The sequence below is a fragment of the Protomyctophum bolini genome (genome assembly GCF_963924005.1).
Source record: "Protomyctophum bolini genome assembly, chromosome: 16".
NCBI lineage: Eukaryota > Metazoa > Chordata > Actinopteri > Myctophiformes > Myctophidae > Protomyctophum > Protomyctophum bolini.
Window position 1 is genome coordinate 32,708,944 of NC_137877.1, and position 19,473 is coordinate 32,728,416.

General features: G+C 41.0%; 1 protein-coding gene across 1 annotated transcript; it reads right to left on the reverse strand.

The window, feature by feature from the left end:
* Nucleotides 1-138: 138 nt before the first annotated feature.
* pcdh8 (protocadherin 8) lies at nt 139-18,919 on the reverse strand (the record flags this gene model as incomplete). The annotated part of the gene is made up of 6 exons (XM_080785982.1): nt 139-210; nt 4,619-4,683; nt 15,262-15,546; nt 15,952-16,085; nt 16,343-16,413; nt 16,544-18,919. 6 exons carry the CDS (start codon nt 18,917-18,919, stop codon nt 139-141), a joined length of 3,003 nt encoding a protein of 1,000 aa, XP_080642108.1.
* Between the last annotated feature and the right edge of the window lie 554 nt (nt 18,920-19,473).

The window sequence follows — 19,473 nt, forward strand, 5'->3', positions numbered from 1 at the left end:
GAAAGAGGAGAGGAAAAATATCCGCGTTGACTTTCAACCTGTTGATTAGCTACTGCAAACCTAAAGGACTCAACCCAAGCCAGGCGTGCGGTTCGAATTGAGACTCATCCAAGGCGAATTGTGTATTCAATCGATGTATCACCCCTTCTCTCCTTTGATCGGTGGTCTTTTATCTTCTTTCACATACCGTTCAGCTAGGATGAACTCTTTCTGTAAACAAAGATGACCGCCCAACGACACTAATGCATGAATGAAAGATCAAATTCAACATGGTGTGCCAGGCATGTTCCGTTTTCCTTAAGGACGGCTAAATAAATCATCGCTGCTGATGAAGTCCCTCTTGCATCAAGGTTAAAAGCATTTGAATCTGAGCGGTGAAGGTTAGACTGTAGCCTACAAAAGCGCATTGCCCTCCTGCGACATCTACACCTAGGCTACAGCGAATACTGACATGCCCGTTCAAAATGCAGCATTGCCCAATATTACGATTCACAATGCATTGACTTTGTTTCTGTGCGGCACACTGTTGCATATAGGTTTTTTTTACTCATAGTACACGGGCAGCCCTCGACACAAAGTAGGCTAAAAAGACGAAAATAAAGATGTTCCTCCAATACAACCTTTCGTATTCCCGTCATTCACGAGCATCTGTAGCGCGGCTGCGACTTTTGCCCGATAATTGTCCTATAATTAGTACAATAATCCCATAATCCAGTCCAGTTGGACCCAGCGGTGTACTCCCATCGCATCCTTCATCCGGACTATGCTCATCTGTGCTGCTCGAGTGGACGTTGAAAAATCCAAAAGGGTGCGATGTTGCAAGATTTCAGATAATCAAAATTAATCGCTCAATTTTCCACGTCAACTGTTGAAGCCCGCTCTATATTAGCAGTGACATCTGACTGAAATCCTCACGACGCTTGAACGGACCCCAGTACGTCGCTTGGTGCATTTAACATAGTTTCTGATCGTCTTCCAGCCAATGAGTGAAACAGTGACAGATCTTGCCTTGGGGGGGTTTCTGTTTCTCCAATAGGTCTGGGAAGATCGCATGAAGAAGGGCTGTTCTAGTGCTACGTGATTCAGTTACTGATGTGCGCGCCTAGAGCAGAGCTACAGATGAAAACGTGCTTGAGGATGTTCTTATACGTGGATATGGAGCAGTGATTATGAATACATCAATAAAAGAGAGAGGGCATAATAATAGTGGGATCAGCAGGTTCTTGGCAAATGGTCATTTTAGTGACAACTTTAGTGGTCAATTTTGCTGAGCATGACAAAAATACTATCCAGTAGTTTCATTATAACAGGATTTTACCCACAGTGCTTTCTAAAAGTGTGAAACAATGCTCCCTGGTCCCTAGCTCTTTCTTTATTGGCTGTCATAATTGCATAATTAAGTGGATTAAATCGCAAAATAATTACAAGCATGGAGTGTTTCAGGATAACTTACTTCACCAAAAGGACAAGATAGCCTAATCGTCTGTCCATCTGATGGTCTGCTTATTGCAGAGCTAAAATATCACTGTTGGTATGGTGTTCCATGCACCTCCACATATACACCTGCCTTCCTCATGAATCTCATACCTTATATTGAAGATGGATTGACATATTAGTCCACTCAGCAGTTCAACAATATATGACATTTGCATTTTTATTCTCACTTGACCAGATCTGAGTGACACTTGTCTCCCTGGCATGCATAAAAAAGCATAGTGTGTATTCTTTAGAAGAAGCTGTATCAACACAAGGCGAGATCAGTGCAGCTCGGCTCTTCATTTAATATCATGTTGCCCTGGATCTAAATCAACCTTGAGTTGTCCCTGAGTTCATTTCCATTGTCTGAAACATGGCTGCTTTCCTCCTCCAGGGAGCATCAACTTTGCCTGGCCAGGGTTCAGTCTGCATAAATTGGCTATTTCTGCAGGTACCCGATAAGGGCAACAAAGGGAAACTCTAATTATCATTCAAGTCTGTTGAAATCTCAGGAAAGGACTGCTATTGACAATAGTGTTCGCATTGTCACTCGCATTGTCACACTATTTCATATGATCTGGACTCCCTGGATGAGAGAGCAGTTCATAATACGGTACCTAGAATGCATTTGCAGTGTGCAGGACGTGGTTTCATGCATTTTGTGGGCTATAGATTGAACACAGTATCATGGTATTCTTTAATTAGAAAATTATACCTTGCATTTTAATGAACCACATGGCTAGCACAGGCAGCAAGAAGACATGAATGCACCAGTTGCTTCATGATGAATTGATTTTCGGTCGTGAACACATTGCTGTATAAACTATAATACACCCTTTGTAATTTCACAGAGGTTGAAATGAAAAACAGTAGTGTTATGCTTGTTTGAGCATAAGTACAATATCTTGGCACTGTACTGTATGTCTCTTATATGATTCAGCCACCTATGCACAAGCATGATTGAACTGCTTATCATTCAGCATTTGAGCTCATTCCCGGGTGTAGTATCACCTCAAGCAATTCACTACAATCTTTAGGGTGAAAATCACATGACTAAATTTGATCATATATAGAAATTCCAATATAGAGAAATAGGTCTGTTTCACAGCAGGACCTGATGCCTTCATGAGACGTATCTGCATACGGTATATCCATATCTATATTATATGTATGATATTAGCTTTCCAAAAGTATGTTTAGAGGGCAGTTCAAGATTTGAATAGGTCTACCTTTTTAATCATTTGATAATGTTCAAATTTAAATACGGTAGTTCATTCAAAGGCTTCATATCCCAAGGTAAGCTCCACATCTCCACAATGTTCCAAGCTGTTAAAGCAAACCCACAAAGAACCAAGACATCATTATATATACATTTCAAAATCATTATTCTAGGTTCACCATTCAACATCTCCAAATCCGGTCTGTAAATATAATGTATTGACAACAAAGGTCTAAGGTTACAGTACTATCCTTCAATAACGGCTATGATTTGTTTTAATTTGCCATCAATCATATTAATAAAGCTTTTCTAATTAGCTTCGGCATGATGGCCTATGTTTACATTTTATATTCTCTGTTATCTGTCCATCAACATGCTTGCATAATCAAAATAAAACTTTAGAGATTTTCATGGCACATTTCTGCTAAAGCCAAGGATACTTATCCTTGACTGGTAACCGGAGGAGTGGGCACCTGAGAAGTCTGGGCAGTGGGCACCTTCATGTTAAATTGTCTACTCTGTATGCTTTGTAAAATTGTCTGAAATAAGGTTAAGTATACATGATTTGATTTTGAATGGTGACATGCTTGAACTTTGACTTTTGTGTGCGTGTGTGTGCGCGTGTGCGTGTGCGTGTGCGTGTGTGTGTGTGTGTGTGTGTGTGTGTGTGTGTGTGTGTGTGTGTGTGTGTGTGTGTGTGTGTGTGTGTGTGTGCGTGCGTGCGTGTGCGTGCGTGCGTGTGTGTGTGTGTGCGCGCGGTGTGCGCGTGTGCTGTTCCTATCCAACACCTACAAAGGTCTCTGCTATGACGGCATGAATCACTTTTATGATATGGCCTATCTGTTCCCAACAAACAGCAAAGCCAAACAACTTGCCAAATACTGTTCTGTTTCAGCTGTTATAGGCAGTTTGTCTGTGTGGAGGAGGAGGTGCCATGTGTATCCTTAAGTGAACATGAACTGTCAACCCAGTTATATTTGTTTCCTTGTAAATGTAATTGTAATTTGTGGATTCAAATAAAGAAATCGAAATGTGTGTGTGTGTGTGTGTGTGTGTGTGTGTGTGTGTGTGTGTGTGTGTGTGTGTGTGTGTGTGCGTCTATGTCCAAACTGGTTCACAATTTCTCTACCAACGGCTTCAACCTTCCCCCACATCCATTGTAATTCACCCACCGTGCTCATCTCTGCATGTATGGGTATATTGGGTTGCCCTAACTGTAATGATTTTGTATAGGCTAAAGTCCAATAGGCTAATAGCCTAGTGATATGAAAGTTTAACTATGCACTTAATTTTAAGATAGAACCCGCAAACCGAGCTACATTTTGTTTGTGCTGAGGCAGGCCATCTACAGTATAAGAGGGTCTGTGTGTCTGTGTGTTTTTCTGAAGTTAATCTTGTTATCTTATTAATGGACAAAATTGGACATTACATATGAATGCAAGTATGCAACGTAAATACACCGGATTTAGCAAATATGCTAATTTATATCTGCAGTCCCCACACAAAACATAAAAAGAAAACAGGCAGACAGTGGAATAGAATACATTAGGAAACAAAGCATAAAAACATACATACAGGAACAATGTACAAAGGTATAAAGTGAATCGGTTTAGCAGTGTTTTTATAGGGCAATACAGATTTGTAACTAAAGTAACTTGTGCATAAAGTACTTCAAATAACCCAGGATATGCTGTCAAAGTGCAATAGACTATTAGACTATAAATAGTCACAGGTTTAGTTGTCGAGTAACCATTTTTCTTACTGCATATTGCATAACCGGGAATCGGCATAGTCTATCTATAGTCAACTGCTTCTTCAACTACTTCCTTCAAGGGCATTTTCCAATAACCATCATTTGAAACTGATCGGACATTGGTGCAGACGAAACGGACGGTTATAAGATTTGTTATTACATGAACTTACTTGAAACTCAGTGAGGCAATGGGAGCTGCCGAGAACAGAGAGGTATGAAGAGAGCTGGTCAAGGACTATGGAATAGGACAGGACAGGGCAGGACAGGACAGGACAGGACAGGACAGGACAGGACCGAAGTGTTATCATTATGGTTATTTTTGCTAGATCAGCCATTGATTTGCATTTAAATTTAAAATGTCTGGGGTCATTCACATAAAATGCATAGGCTACTCCCACACTCACTTTTCTCTACTTTATTAACCGTTTATTATTATTATTATTATATTATTATTATTATCTATTGTCTCATAAGTGTATGAGTCAATTGTCATTGGATTTTGAAATATATTCTTTAGGACTATTGACTTGCTCTGCTGAAGACAGACAACCCTGTCTGCCATTGTATTCTCAACCCTGTCCCTGATGCTGTCATTGTATTCTCAAAAACTCAAACTCAAACTTGAAAATATCTTAGCTACCCTAAAGTTGTACGTTTCTGACATCAGCCGTTAGCCTGACAAATCCATGGGAGACATCTCTCTGACAAGTTGCCTTTAAAGCCACCATGGATGCAATTATGAACCCTTTGCATTACCATCGGATCACTTCATAAAACATGTGCTTCAACCAAAAAAAGATTCAAATAATATTACTATAGTCACTGGTAATTATCTGGTCAGCCCCCTCACAAAGATTATAATTGTGTTACGTCAGCAATACAAATTGATGCTACAGTATGGTTAAAATGAACGAGAAGGTGACTGGATAGTGGATACTGTGATGCTGGGCTAAACCTCATTTGGATGTGCCTCTAAACCACAAAGTCAGTGTTAAATCTATTGCCAGTGGTGCAGCGACTTTATCTCTTCATCACACAGCAGATTATAGTCTTGGTTATTAACTATAATAAGTCCTGATTTGTGCTGTAAACACAAGCAGCCACACTATAATGTCATTTACAAAGTAGCACAGCCAAATATTTTCAGAAGTACTCTTTGAAATGTCATGTCTAATGATGTCAACAATTCTATGTAAGATTTCTATTAAGCTTGTATGTCTTTATTTGCAACTATGAATGTTAATTGTATACTTGTGAAGTAGCTTGCTCCGGTTGGGAAGCTGGTGCAACCCCTACATAACCATATGTATAAACCTCTGATTATTAATTAATGTATATCCAAGGCAGCTAGTTATGCTGTATCATTAATAGCCTACTCAACAATCGAAGTCAGTCAGTCAATCAATAAACCAATTAACCAATCAATCAAACTATGGACATTCTTGGGCACAGCTAAGCAACAAAACATGTCTAGATTCTAGTGTACAAAACAAATATTTAGAAGGCTGTTTATTCTGGTGAATAAATAATAATGTACCCATTGTCAATGGCGTCACAGAAAAAGCGGAATAAAAGAACACAAAGTCAACCTTTTTAAATGTATTTTTGTTGGAGGTGATATGTGTTTGCATGCCATATTCTTTATTTGCACTGCACTGAAAAGGGGGTTTATTTTTCTCTCAAAAAAGGCCCATGTGTTATAAACATAAATATAACATGTGTGCCACTTTCTTTCTGGGCCTCTGTCTGTACATCACATCACTGATCAGAAACTAGCACACTGATACACAGTCTCAGGAAGGTTGTGCCAGATGCCTTGTCTCACTCTTAGCTCAAGTGTCCCACATACAGAGCATGAGAGAATTGGTGGATACACTCTGGACTGGTGCAGAAGCAGCAGGTTAGAAAAAAAAACTATCTCCCAGGAGAAATGATTCAAGGTATTGGAGAGCCTGAGAAGAGAATAAAGTGAATGCAATTTCAAAGGGGAAATAATGGAGGTCAGGGTGTTTGATGTTCCAGTGCTGGCCATGAAAATAACTTTGGTGATGATGGGGAATCAATCACAGCTCCAAATGGGTTGAATGTGAATGAAGTTATATTTAGCTGCCTGTATGCGTTTAATAAGACTGTTAAAAATCTTAGCCAACCCCTCAATGCGTCGCCCTGGAAAAGAATAAATTGCGGTTATCTGCAACTGTGTCTAGAGATATCGGCTGATGGTGGCCAATAACACTTGAGATGTGATGGATGGGTGTGCCACTTTCACTACTGTCCTGTCCCCATCTTGTGTTTTTGTTGTGATGAGTGAACACAAGGTCAAAGTGGAGTTTATCCTCTGATAGCACCTGCCAGTCCAGTCAAGAGGAATGCTCACTCAAGGTGACATTACTTTGGTGTTGTCTGACTGTCTGTACTCTGCATGTCATTATATCTCAAATTTCCCGGGAGCTGAGATTTACAACTTATCCACTGACAGGAGGAGAAAACATCTCTAATATGACCCAGCCTGTGAACCCCTCCCTGTAAATAAAAAGAAAAACTGAGGATTTTACTGTGCAGTTGACAGTGAGAGGCAAAGCTGCAAACCCATGTTGTATATTTTAAGTACCAGACCCGAATCAGAAAAAAAGGAAACGTTTGAAGTCTTCGTTTCAAATTGAAAGTAATTGTGGAACCAGTGCGGCATACTTTTCTGTAAATTTAATAGAACATTTGTAATTGCTCACTATTTTCGCTGCATCGTATGTAGGATTATTGTAAGGTCACGGCTATTGCACATGCACTGCTTGCAGTAATGAGCTGAAAACAGTGATTATATAGTAACAAGAACACTGATGGTAAAGTGCTGGTGGTGTTTCTATATTCTGTCTGTACTCACGCTTGATCACAAAGTGGACCCTGGGAGTCATTTAGTATGCAATGGATCAATCATCATTCTAAATTAACTTCTTGAGTAGATACCTCTAACCAGCAAACTGTGTGTGGCAAGGGACTACCGTACATTAACAGGGACCTCACATATTCTCTATGCAAAATTGAAATGGAACTAAACTCAAGCAAAGTGAAGGCTATGCAAACATTCCAAGATGTTCATCACCAAATTGCTTTTTGTCTAGGGATGTTTATCTTTTCACAAATTCAAACATTGAGGCACCTACTTTTCCAACATCATTCCATTCATCCATACATGCCTATCCAGCTTGTCACCATGCATCCTGATGACAACTGGCCCAGCATTCTGAAATTTGCCTAAAACATGACAGCCAAATTACATTTTCAATAACACACTGTCCAACTTGTCTATTGTACTTCACAGGCACCCCAAGTAGAACCCTTTATCAAACCGAGTTCCCCACTACTTGTCAAATGCAGGCTGTTATGAGAGCAGGAGGCAAATGTTTTCTTCTCGTCGAAAGTAAGTCAGTGTCGATGCCGTGCATGTCTAATTACAGATGAAGCGTCAAATTAAGATGCCAGGCACTGGTTGAGGAAGGGATGGATGCAAGGGCCTTGCTGTGTGGTTTATACTTCTTAACGAGGTAATGGCATTTTCAAGGATGCTCATGTTTTGTAATTTCTGTAACAATATTACTGCAGCAACACCAATTCATTAGTTTCTAACATCTTCAGCGATGTTGTCATATAGTTCTCACTACAAGGAAGACACCCTAGTAGTGGGGTTTGAATAACGCATGCATCTCACCGCCAATTAGTATGAGGCTCTACTGTAAAGTGACAGGAAGCTAATTCACAAAAACTGCAGCAACATGAAAGAGGAGGGAAGTCACCCACAGAGAAAAATAAACTGTCAGTCCCGTACAGATAGAGAAACATCAAGTGTTGTCTCCAAGGCACTCCAATTACTTCCAAGGCTAACTGTGAACCCCTAATAACTTCACGGAACCTGAGAAACAAAACATGTTAGCTAATTACACAAGCAAGTAATTTAGACTGATTGATGGAACATATAGTACTTTTTCTCTCTCTGTCTCGACTCTCTCAGTCTCTCTGTGTCTCTGTCTCTCTCTCTCTTTCTCTCTATTCCTCTTTCTCTCTCTAATTTACTCTGCCATGTAGAATAGAATGGCATCTAGACTGTGTTTCCCTTGGCAGCTGTCTCCATGAAGGCCTACACTGACATAATGAGACACTCTCCCTGCTCAGCAGTATGCACAATCAACTGGTGAACAACTGGCATAGATTTATCATCATCACCTGAGGACCAGAGCTCTATCTAAGAGGTGACATAGTGTACGGACGCAGAATCGCAGGCGGTGGTATGTACCGTGGAATGCAGAGAGCAAGGTTACACACAGAAAGATAAATTATATCCAGAACAAGTGCACAGTTCAGGCTTGCTGCTATAAGGTCGGTCGATCTATTACAGACTACTGTAGGTGAGAAAATAGCAATCAGTCGATGTGTTTGCATGCTTGCACATTAATATTCTAACACTAGGTTTTAGATTTTTCATTATTTATGTGGTACTACAGGTGTATGCCATGTCCTTTACACAATATCCCAGACAAGCTCATATTATCCTGATTATGAGAAACCCAAAAGTAATATACACCCAGGTGCAGATGTTACCCCAAATACCAAGGCATGTTTACATGTTATCTTTTTCCTGTTGGGTTGCTAGCTTGTTCTATGTGAGTTCCATTTCCACACAACATATTATGTATACATTATGTGCATGTAAGCAAAATAGTATCTGTGATGCACATGCACAAGAATGGGCTTCAATACTGTGTGAATGGAAGAGCACCAACCACTCCATGATCGATTGTCATCAACTTTGAAATGGCTGTGAATAGTCATTTTATTTTATTAATTCATCATTGTTTTCTGGATATTAAATACTAATCTAATACATTTACAATATTAGACTTTTCGGCAAGGGTCTTGTGGTCTTACTTACATTTTCCTTGTGCTTTTCAGGAGCAGAACCTGACATTAGTGGACTTGTCAATGGGCTTCAATTAAAATACACTACCTTAAATTGTAAGCAAATGTAAAATGCTGTTCAAAGTATATTATTTACTTTTGTTTGCGTACTGCAGATAATACTGACTGCATTGCACCCTTATCGGACAGAGCTCCAGACAGACAAGGCCATCGTGGCCTCAAATATCTCATTCATTGACCACCTTTTGTGAAACTATCTTTTCCCCAAGAGCAGCATACATGTTGTTTGGTGAACTTGTCAATGCAAACATCAGAAATGGCAGCAGGGATGTGAAAGGTAGTGCCGCAGTTCTGCAACGGCACTTGATATCACTGAATTCTTGCTGCTCACAGCCTCCTAAAATACTGACTCAGCAGTACACCTTAAAAAAGGTGAAATGTGCCATGAGGCTGGGAGGCCTTGTGACAACACTGCACTCTGCGTGCCTTTAGCACACCAACAACAGGAAAAACACAAACAAAACTATTTCAAACTTTTTGGAGGATTATTACATTTGAAATAATATGGCCATTTGTTATTGTCTATGCAATAATTTTATACATGATCGGTTCCTCACCACTCCACTTTAAAGAATGTTTGTTATCCTGGTAATTGTGGAGGTTTGATATAGCATAATGTTTCCCCCTAGTGGTATGTGAATTAATTGAGAATCGACAGACATTGTGTGAATAATGCACAGTGCTGGCACACAGACTCCATTTCGATTGATGATTCAGGCAGTAATGTTTTCTCAAGCAGCAAATAAAAATCTATGAGAGCCTATTCTCTTTGTGCAAATCTATGTTTATCTGGCAAGGTTACAGCATGTGGGAATTTTCCTTTACATAAATAAAACATAAAAGCAAATGACGACTTTTAGTGAAGAGATAAATGTGGCTGCAATATTAATTTGTCATTTTGTGTAAACCCTTTACACACAAATATTGCATTCCATGCCAGAAATTGCCGAGCTGATGTTTAACCCACTGTCCTTTACAGAACACAATACAATGCATTATATCTGTGTGGGCAGGATGCACAGCTGCTTGGTGCACTGGGGAAGTGGGCTAATTGAACACTAACGTATATAGTATTTAAAAATGATCTCAACATGGAAAATAATCCCACAACAAAAACTGTTGGAAGGAAAAACGGCTAAAATTTTTCATTTGGCATAATCTATACAAATCACTGTTATTTATTTGTATTTTATTATTTTACTATATGCCACTAAAAGTGTATCTCATTGATGAATCAGACACAACTTGTCAATTGATTGATCAACCCAGTGACAAATTGATTAACATGACAGAGCTAGATGTGGAACTACAGTATCAACAGGACAGGGGATGACCCAGAAAAACTGACCCCTGCCAATAGCTTTCTCCTCGGTCAGATGATCTCAAAATGCATTCCCACTGTTCATAAACAATATCATGTGATTCAATCATCATGTATACACAGAGTACCCTGCATAATAAGCTCAGACTATTGAAATAAGCGTGTGTGTGTGTGTGTGTGTGTGTGTGTGTGTGTGTGTGTGTGTGTGTGCGTGTGTATTCAGTCTGATAAATCACTAAGAGAGTGGAGCTGCAGTGTGATATTTATACTGATTTAAATCACTTGGGGTCGGGTCGCAGGAAGGTGAAGGTTGTATAAAATGCTTCCCTTTACAAATGTACACAGAAACAATTTTCTGTAGCTTTTAAACTACATTGATAAGACACAATATTAGCACTGTAACTGCATTTTCGAATAAATATTGCTACCCAAAGCTACCAACGTATGCTTTAGTTTTAAACATGCTTTATTTCAACTTTCTGAACTGAAATTGCACTATAAATCAAGTGTGGGGTCGCCAAAAAAGTTTCCCCATAAAATGAGGTCCTGGTAAAAAAATACAAAAATAAAAAGTCTGAGAACCCTTCCATAATCATACACTGGAACGTTTACTGGGCCAGTGAACACTGCGGTGGATAGCTTTGCAGCAGTGGTCAGCGCCAGACTCGACAACTTTGGGGCATTATGGCTTCTTTTGACACACCGACAACCCTAAGCTATTGATTTATCTATAATTAAAACTATTTAAGGCATGGAGAGTGAAGGCCAGAATATCGATGCTGCTTCAAACGTTGGTGGAATAACAAATTTGTGTGACAAAAATGGTAACTTTGATTGCGACCATAGGTCGCAGATTACTATGAAAACCTGCAAAACCTGTCAGTCTGTCGTTCCGTCCATCACGCCACCATATATGGCCGTCAGTCCCTCACGCCACCAGATATGGCCATCAGTCCCTAACGCCTTGTGACACACTCCATATATGAAGATCACGACACTGAACTCATCAAACCCTAGATAGCCATACATGGAGAAGACTGGATCATCACCTAGATCTGCATATATGGAGCCGGCCAGCAACTCTACATCTGACCTCAAACCCTTAGATCTCCATATATGGAGGCGACCTGTTCTGACATTCCATATGTTGATCTGACCTCATCAAACCCTGTACAATCAAGACATGCTCCATATATGGCCAGACCTCATCAAACCCTGTACACTCCATATATGGCCAGTATCAGAATTCATTCCATATGTTGATCTGACCCCCCATGCCAAAGTGCCAGCGCTCGCCCAGGAGTCTGATGTCACCCAGGCGGATGCACTTCTGATCCTCAGGGCGTCTTACTGGTATGTCAGTCTGAAGATCGGGCAGCCACTCTCTCAAAATCCACATTCTCTCCACATTCTTAAACAATCCCCACTGGCTTTCAGAGAGTGCACTGAAATATAGAGCAGCCTGTCATCTTATCAGTAATTGAATGCACCCCAACAGCTTCAGAATATAGAAATATTATATGATGAGGAGGTGATCATCAAATACGAAGTACACACAGGTTTGGGACAGTGGTGTAGCACCTGGTCTGAATATTAATGACTTAAGAACGACAACCCGCCGCTGATAACATCATAGGCTTATCATCACTAAATTGTGCTGCTTTTGCCTTCATCTGAAGCCTGATATATACTTTGTCGTACAACAGTGTCACACATCGGAAATAGTGGATCTACAAGCTCACAACACGTCACATCTGTGGCACCCTATGAACTTGTAGATCTGATATCTTTGCATACATTATTTAAGTATAAACTGTACATTTGAAATCAAGCATGGGTGTACAACTATCGTTATGCTACAGATCAACGCATCAGGTGTTGATGTAGGTTAAGAGTCGCTAGCAGTCGCACATAAATATTTAGTAGTAAATAAAGGTGTAAGTAGTAAACAAATAAGAGTCATAATAGGGATGGGATGGACAAGTAAACTAGTAGTCATTATCATGCTTCCAGTGAGGGGACGATACCATAACAGTTTATATGTCAGTAAGGAGTACGCCCTAATAAGGTCAGACATTTATGCAGCCTTATATGCCACAGTGGTACACACACAGCAAACTCCTGTTAGTTTACACTCCGTGAGTGTACAAATGAAACCTCCTGGACCTGTAATGGTCTATTTGAATTTGTACACTCTCAGAGTCCATTTAACATTCCAGATTTTACAGTGCAACGATGTTGGCTTCCTGGTGTAATGTCACCCAAGCCTTGCAATATAAAAACACTAAAAAATGGCAACTTTCACACCGGGGAAGAAGACGTATAGTAAAGGTTGCATTACATTGTGGGATGGTGATGAAGGACCACATGACATTAGTGCAGAAAGCCACCATCTTCAGGGGATTTATAATGACAACAAGAGGCGATTATAACACAAACATTACCACAACATTAGCCATCTGTCAAACAAACACATCAGGTGCTGCTGAGGCTTTTAATTACTTTCTCCGATCATACTTTTGTCAACAACAGAGAGCACTGAAAGCACTGCCTTTATAACACACCATTTTCCATCGCCTAGGGAGAAAGCATGAGTGAAATCAGCTAAAATGGGAATTCAAATATGATATGGGAGGGAGCCGTTGCTAAGTCATTAAAAGGAAGACCATTTTGACGTTTTGCTCATGAATGAACACATTGACCTACAATGTGGTTTTCATCTCACAAACTCTGCAAATGAATATACCTTGTGGCATAAGTTACCGGGTCAATGAGTAGCTGTTTGACCTACAAGGAAAATATAAAGCTATGATGAAAGTAGCAATATTGTATTGATTGATAAATGCATTTTCCCCACTATGTTCAATTGGATATCTGTCATGGCACATTTCCAGGAGCGAAAGTGTGACCTCCTTCCTTCTTAATGCTTTCCCGTCATTCGGCACACTCTTCAATTTGTACAACATTGGATGTCTAGAATTTCTGAATATACATTGTCTGCATGTAGTTCTGTTGTAAATGACACGGGACAAGATATTCAAAGAGGATAACAAGAGGATATGGGCAGAGTAAATTGTCCTCTACTCAAGATGGTGCTTTGTACTGTAGTAAGTTGATGCTTACGTATTCTTCTCAATAGACAACTAAGCCACTCTTTGCAAGTGCTACTCACTTCAATGAGAGGCCAACATTTACAGTAGGTATTAATGCATGGGCCCTTTTCCCTGCAACTAAATAGAAAATACATCCTTTTGTGGATTTCATTATAAACCTCATACTGTACCAACTACAGCTATCACTGCTGATGTTTCTTGACAGCAGTATGAACCTTAGCTTGCTACTATAAAAAAATGTGTGCATATATTCTTTCCTCAATTAATATATATATATATATATATATATATATATATATTGAATATATATAGTGTGTGTGTGTTGTTTTTTTTACCACATCAATACATCACCCAGGGGCACACACAGCTCCATATATGACAGCAGTGCCATCTATTCATGCTTGAATTGAGCTGGAACCATGATGAAATGTGATAACGACAATGCATTCAGGCAAGCATCTTGTTCATGTCAAAGCATATAACTGACTATTTAGTATTTACAGAATAGCACTATTCCAGCCTTTGTTCATTTTAGAAACGCAGGCTAGCTTGGAGAAGTTTGAACAGGTAAACACAGGTAAGCATTTATCCGTCCGTATCTTATAATACTAAAATAGCTGATCTACAAGCTCACCATTTTTTTTCACTATTGAATAGCCCAAAATAGGAATGCCAGTTTGAAAATGTTTTTTTCTCGATATGTAGGGGTGAAAAGTTTGCTCGCACTCAAGTTATAGTGCAGAACCTGTACTGCATGTGCAAAACACACATTACTAGTCTTCCTGACTATTTGACATAACTTACTGGGGTCTTGACTTCCCATTTAGAAATATTGATGATACTAACATGTTTCTGCTTACACTGACTTCTGTATACAGAACATGTATACAATGACACAATGTGACATAGTTCGGTTTACACAATGCTGTCCAACTATATACTGTAATTTCCAAATTCTCAACTGCCTGAATTGAAATGAAATTGACTTGCTGTATAACATAAGTTCCTAAAGTGGAAATGAAATGCACAAGAAACACAAGGAATACATTCGTTTGATTTAATTGGGTACAAAAAATAGGTAAAAAAGAACTTACAGTCCACAAAATTATGTTGTCGCTCCTGTCCTTTTTCTTTCAGACAATTTCATTATTTTGTATATATTAACAGTGAAGATATACATGACTGATTCTGGCAGTCAAATAATAATAATAAAAACATTAAATACGCAATGATATATACAATTCACTTCAAAAGAAATGTACATCTGCTGACCAGTTATTTACAACTAATATTTACACATTTGTGTTAGCTTATCAATGGCACGATATTATGAATTAAAACATGGTTGCAATTTCAAATTCAGTTGCCACTGTCACAATATGTGTGTTCTGCTTCATGCTTATTTCACCCGCTCCGATGCCAACCTCTCGCTGATGATGGGAGAAGTAGGAAGGGAGGGTCCCTGTCCGAGAGAAGGTCTGCATTGTGCTCCTAGATTTGGGAAGATGTGTGCCATAGCTGCTGAGTTTCCAAGGATTGGGATATGCATTGTTGTAGACTGGCACTGAGGAAAAGCCTATTGTGTATGCATGCGTCTGATGCGTGTCTCCGGGGGCCTTGAAGCTCTGGCTTGGAATCACACAGTAAGTGCTTTGCGAGTCCTCAGAAAGGGTGCTGGCAGTAGTGGATGAATCTGAAACAGAGATAAGACACAAGTATAAGTAACAGAAACTACCTTTAATAGAAACGGAATCAATGTATAAACAACAGTTTTACAGTATTGTGCAAGATGCCATGTACACACAGTGGTGGAAAGTAACTAAGTAGCCGATCTACAAGGTCACAATGCGTCGCGATCTGCTATTTTCAAAAGATTATTATACATTTGAAAACTTTCTGCACAATTCTACTTTAGGTACTTTGGTACATTCCGATACCAATACTTTTGTACTTTTATACATCTTGAATTCCGGACTTTTACTTGTAACAGAGTACTTCAATATTGCACTATTGATACTTTCACTTAAGTAAAACATTTAAGTACCTTTTCCACCACTGCAGTTACAGTATGCTAAAATACAACATGAGGTGAACTTACTCTTTGGCCCAGGCTGGAAGGTGCTGAAGTTCTTCTTGCCTCCATCACCACTGATGTCAGAGTCACTGTCATTGAAGTCACTGTCTCCTTTACCGCTGTCCTTCACGCTCAGCTGGTCAGTGTTCCCAATGCCACTGTGAACACAATCAACACATATTATCCACCACTGCACCACTCTAGGTTGATTATTGATGTTTCCTTTTTTTCCACTTATGAGGCCTGTCTGACACTACCCCCCCCCCCCCCCCCACCCACCAGAGGACAACCACAATTATACTGTATGTATGCCTAGTGCATGTCAAGTACCCCCATGCAGAACAGAGGGCAGTGACTGTGAATAAATCGCCTCCCACCAGAGACAAGAAATTATATTTCAGTCTGTGTTTCTTACCTCACTTGCAAGCAGTATTTGTCCCCTTGCCACACAGATGTTGGTCTGAATTGCTTGGAGGGCAGGAACATCTGAGGGAACAAACAAAATAGCAACAGGGGGTTATTTTCCTTTTTTTTTAAAACAGCATAATATAGGCAGCACTTCAAAAACATCACAAGCCTATTTAAATAAATTCTGAATCTGCAGCAGTGTACACACCTTTGTCTCGGAGTCTTCACTTTTCTCCTCATACAGGCAGGAGTCGTCAAGAGACGATGAAGTCCTCTCGTGGTAGAAACCTCCACTGTAATGGTTTGGCTCTGTCGAGCCCTGCATTGAAACAGGCCTCTTGTCAAAAAGTCCATGTGACACCTCATCCTTAGAGTCCTGGTTTTGCTCTCCTTGGTTGAGTGTGCACGTGACGGCAACGATCACTATTGCAATCAGCAACAATGCACATCCCCCACTGAGCATGATAATGACTATTAGTGAGCCATCCAACTCCAAAATTGAGTTTTCTTCACCACTTGGCCGTAACACAATAACTACTTGGTCTTCGGAGGGCTGCATATCTGAAACTACAAACCTAATGGTGGCACTTGTAGAGAGGGGGGACCTGCCATTGTCACTCACAGCAATTTTCATTTCTAACACGTCTCCAATTTCAGCTGTCAGCCATTGTGATAAAGCAATCTCTCCGGTGTCTTTATTCATTGTAAAAAGCTTCGGGTCACCTTGTACGATTCTGTAAGAGAGCTCTCCATTCATTCCTTCATCCTCATCTTCAGCCTTGACACAAAGCGCCAGATACCCCACCGGTGCATTGTAAAGCAGGGGGACATCAGCAGAGTCATTTTGCAGTATGGGAAAAGAGACACGTGGATAGTTGTCATTTTGATCAACAACTCTGATTTTGATTGTTGATGTGCTTGATTGCGGAGGGGTACCGTTGTCTTCTGCCTGGATGGTCAATTCAATCTCCTGAAGAGTCTCATAATCAAAAGATCTCAAGGTATACAATGACCCTGAAAGTGGATCTACAGAAACATAAGTTGACATTGAACCCCCTCCGGGCACTTCTGAATCTAAGACTTTGTAGGACACTTTAGCATTCTTTCCCATGTCAGGATCACGTGCAATGACAGTGGTCACATAAGAACCGGGGACGTTATTTTCCATAACCGACACCTCATAGACGGCCTTACTAAAGAAAGGGGGGTTGTCGTTCTCATCCGTCACGCGGATAGTATACTGTCGGATGGTTTTGTAGGGGGGACTCCCGTGGTCCTCCGCGACCACGGTCAGGTTGTACTCCGGGATCCTCTCTCGGTCCAGAGCGGCGGTCGTGACGATCATAAACGTGCTCTCCCCGTAGGCCTGCTGCAGCTTGAAATGCGCGTGTCCGTGGAGGCTGAGGCGCACGTAGCCGTTGGGACCGGAGTCTCTGTCCGAGGTGCTGATCAGGGCCACGAAGCTCTCCGTGGCCGCGGCCTCGGTGATGTAGGCCACCCCGTCGCTGCTGGAGGTCATCGGCTTGATGTTGATCTCGGGGGCGTTGTCGTTGACGTCCACCACGTCCACCAGCACTCTGCACGTCGACAGCAGAGAGCTCGCGCCCCGGTCGGAGGCTTTGATGTTCAGCTCGTAGGATCTCTTCCTCTCGAAGTCGACCAGCGCTTTCAGGGTCACGTCGCCGGTGTAGGGGTCTATGTTGAAAGTGCGCGTCGCTTCGGAAGTAGACGACGAGCCGGCGTCGACAAACGCGTACACCACTTCGCCGTTCACGCCGTCGTCCTGGTCAAAGGCGTGCACTTTCAGGACACGGTGGCCCACCGGGGAGTCTTCGTAGAGTTTAACTTTCAGCGAGTTGTGCTCAAACGTCGGGCTGTTGTCGTTGAAGTCCAGCACTTTTATATGCACACTCATTGAGCCAGATTTGGGTGGCACTCCGCCATCACTTGCTGTCACGTCGAATGTGTAGGAATCCTCCACTTCTCTGTCCAACTCTTTAATCAGCACGAGTTCAGCAGATTTCACACCATCCTCTCTGTTGCGCACTTCAATCGTGAAATGACTGGTGAGAGACAGCGTGTAGTTTTGAATATAGTTGTCGCCCACGTCCTGGTCAACAGCAATGTCCAACGGGAATCTGGAGCCAAGCGGGACATTCTCCAAAATCTGCAGATGGGTCTCGTTCTGAAGGAACACGGGTGAGTTGTCGTTGATGTCTCTGACCTCAATCTCAACATGAATGAGTTGAAACTTTTCTTTGGAGAAGGCCACAATGTCAAAGGTAATAAAACAGCCCGGTGAACGGGGACAAAGCTGCTCTCGGTCAATAGTTTCCCCGACACTCAAAAGTCCATCGTTCTCCCTCATTACAACCACAGACGAGTTTGTTACTTGCATGAAGCGGAAAGAGGTCGCAGGGTCGTCAGCTGGATCAATCTTTAGGTCTCGGGACAAATTTCCAATCTCTGTCCCAGGTGCATCCTCTTCGTAAGTGAAATACCTTGTGGTTGTACACTGAACTGTGCATAAGAACAGAACAATGACCGCACACTGCCAAACTCCTCTATTCTGACAAAATCCCATTTTGAATGGTATGGTTACGATGCAATGCAAAACAAAATCCTCATCAATGATGCAGCCAAAGTAGGCCTCTGTGGTGTGAGGTCGAATCGCAAGTGGTTCACAAAGCTACTGAGTTTACTGGTGAACTATATAGGCCTGGTCTATGCAAATAAGTTACGCCCATTCGACCAATGGCCATCCAGTGGTCTACCAAACGGGGCACGTTTGGTTCTGTAGCAAATTGCTATTGCCCGTGACTAGGGAATACAAATGGCTCCTAAAATAAACTTACTGAAGACCATTAATCACATTGTGGTAATACTATTACCCAGTCGGCAGACTGGCAATTCATTGATGAATGGATGGATCTAAAGTTAACATTTACATTTCAATTGTCCCTGTCACACTTCAGAAGTATGCTACCTCGGGCATTACCCTTTCAAAGGCTGATGATTAGTTTGTCTCTCACAGTCATAACAACAACAACCCAGCAGAGTTAAATTATTTAGGAAGTAATACAGCAATCATTGTAATGCAAAACATATAACTTGCTATAGTTGATCAGAGCAGTAGCC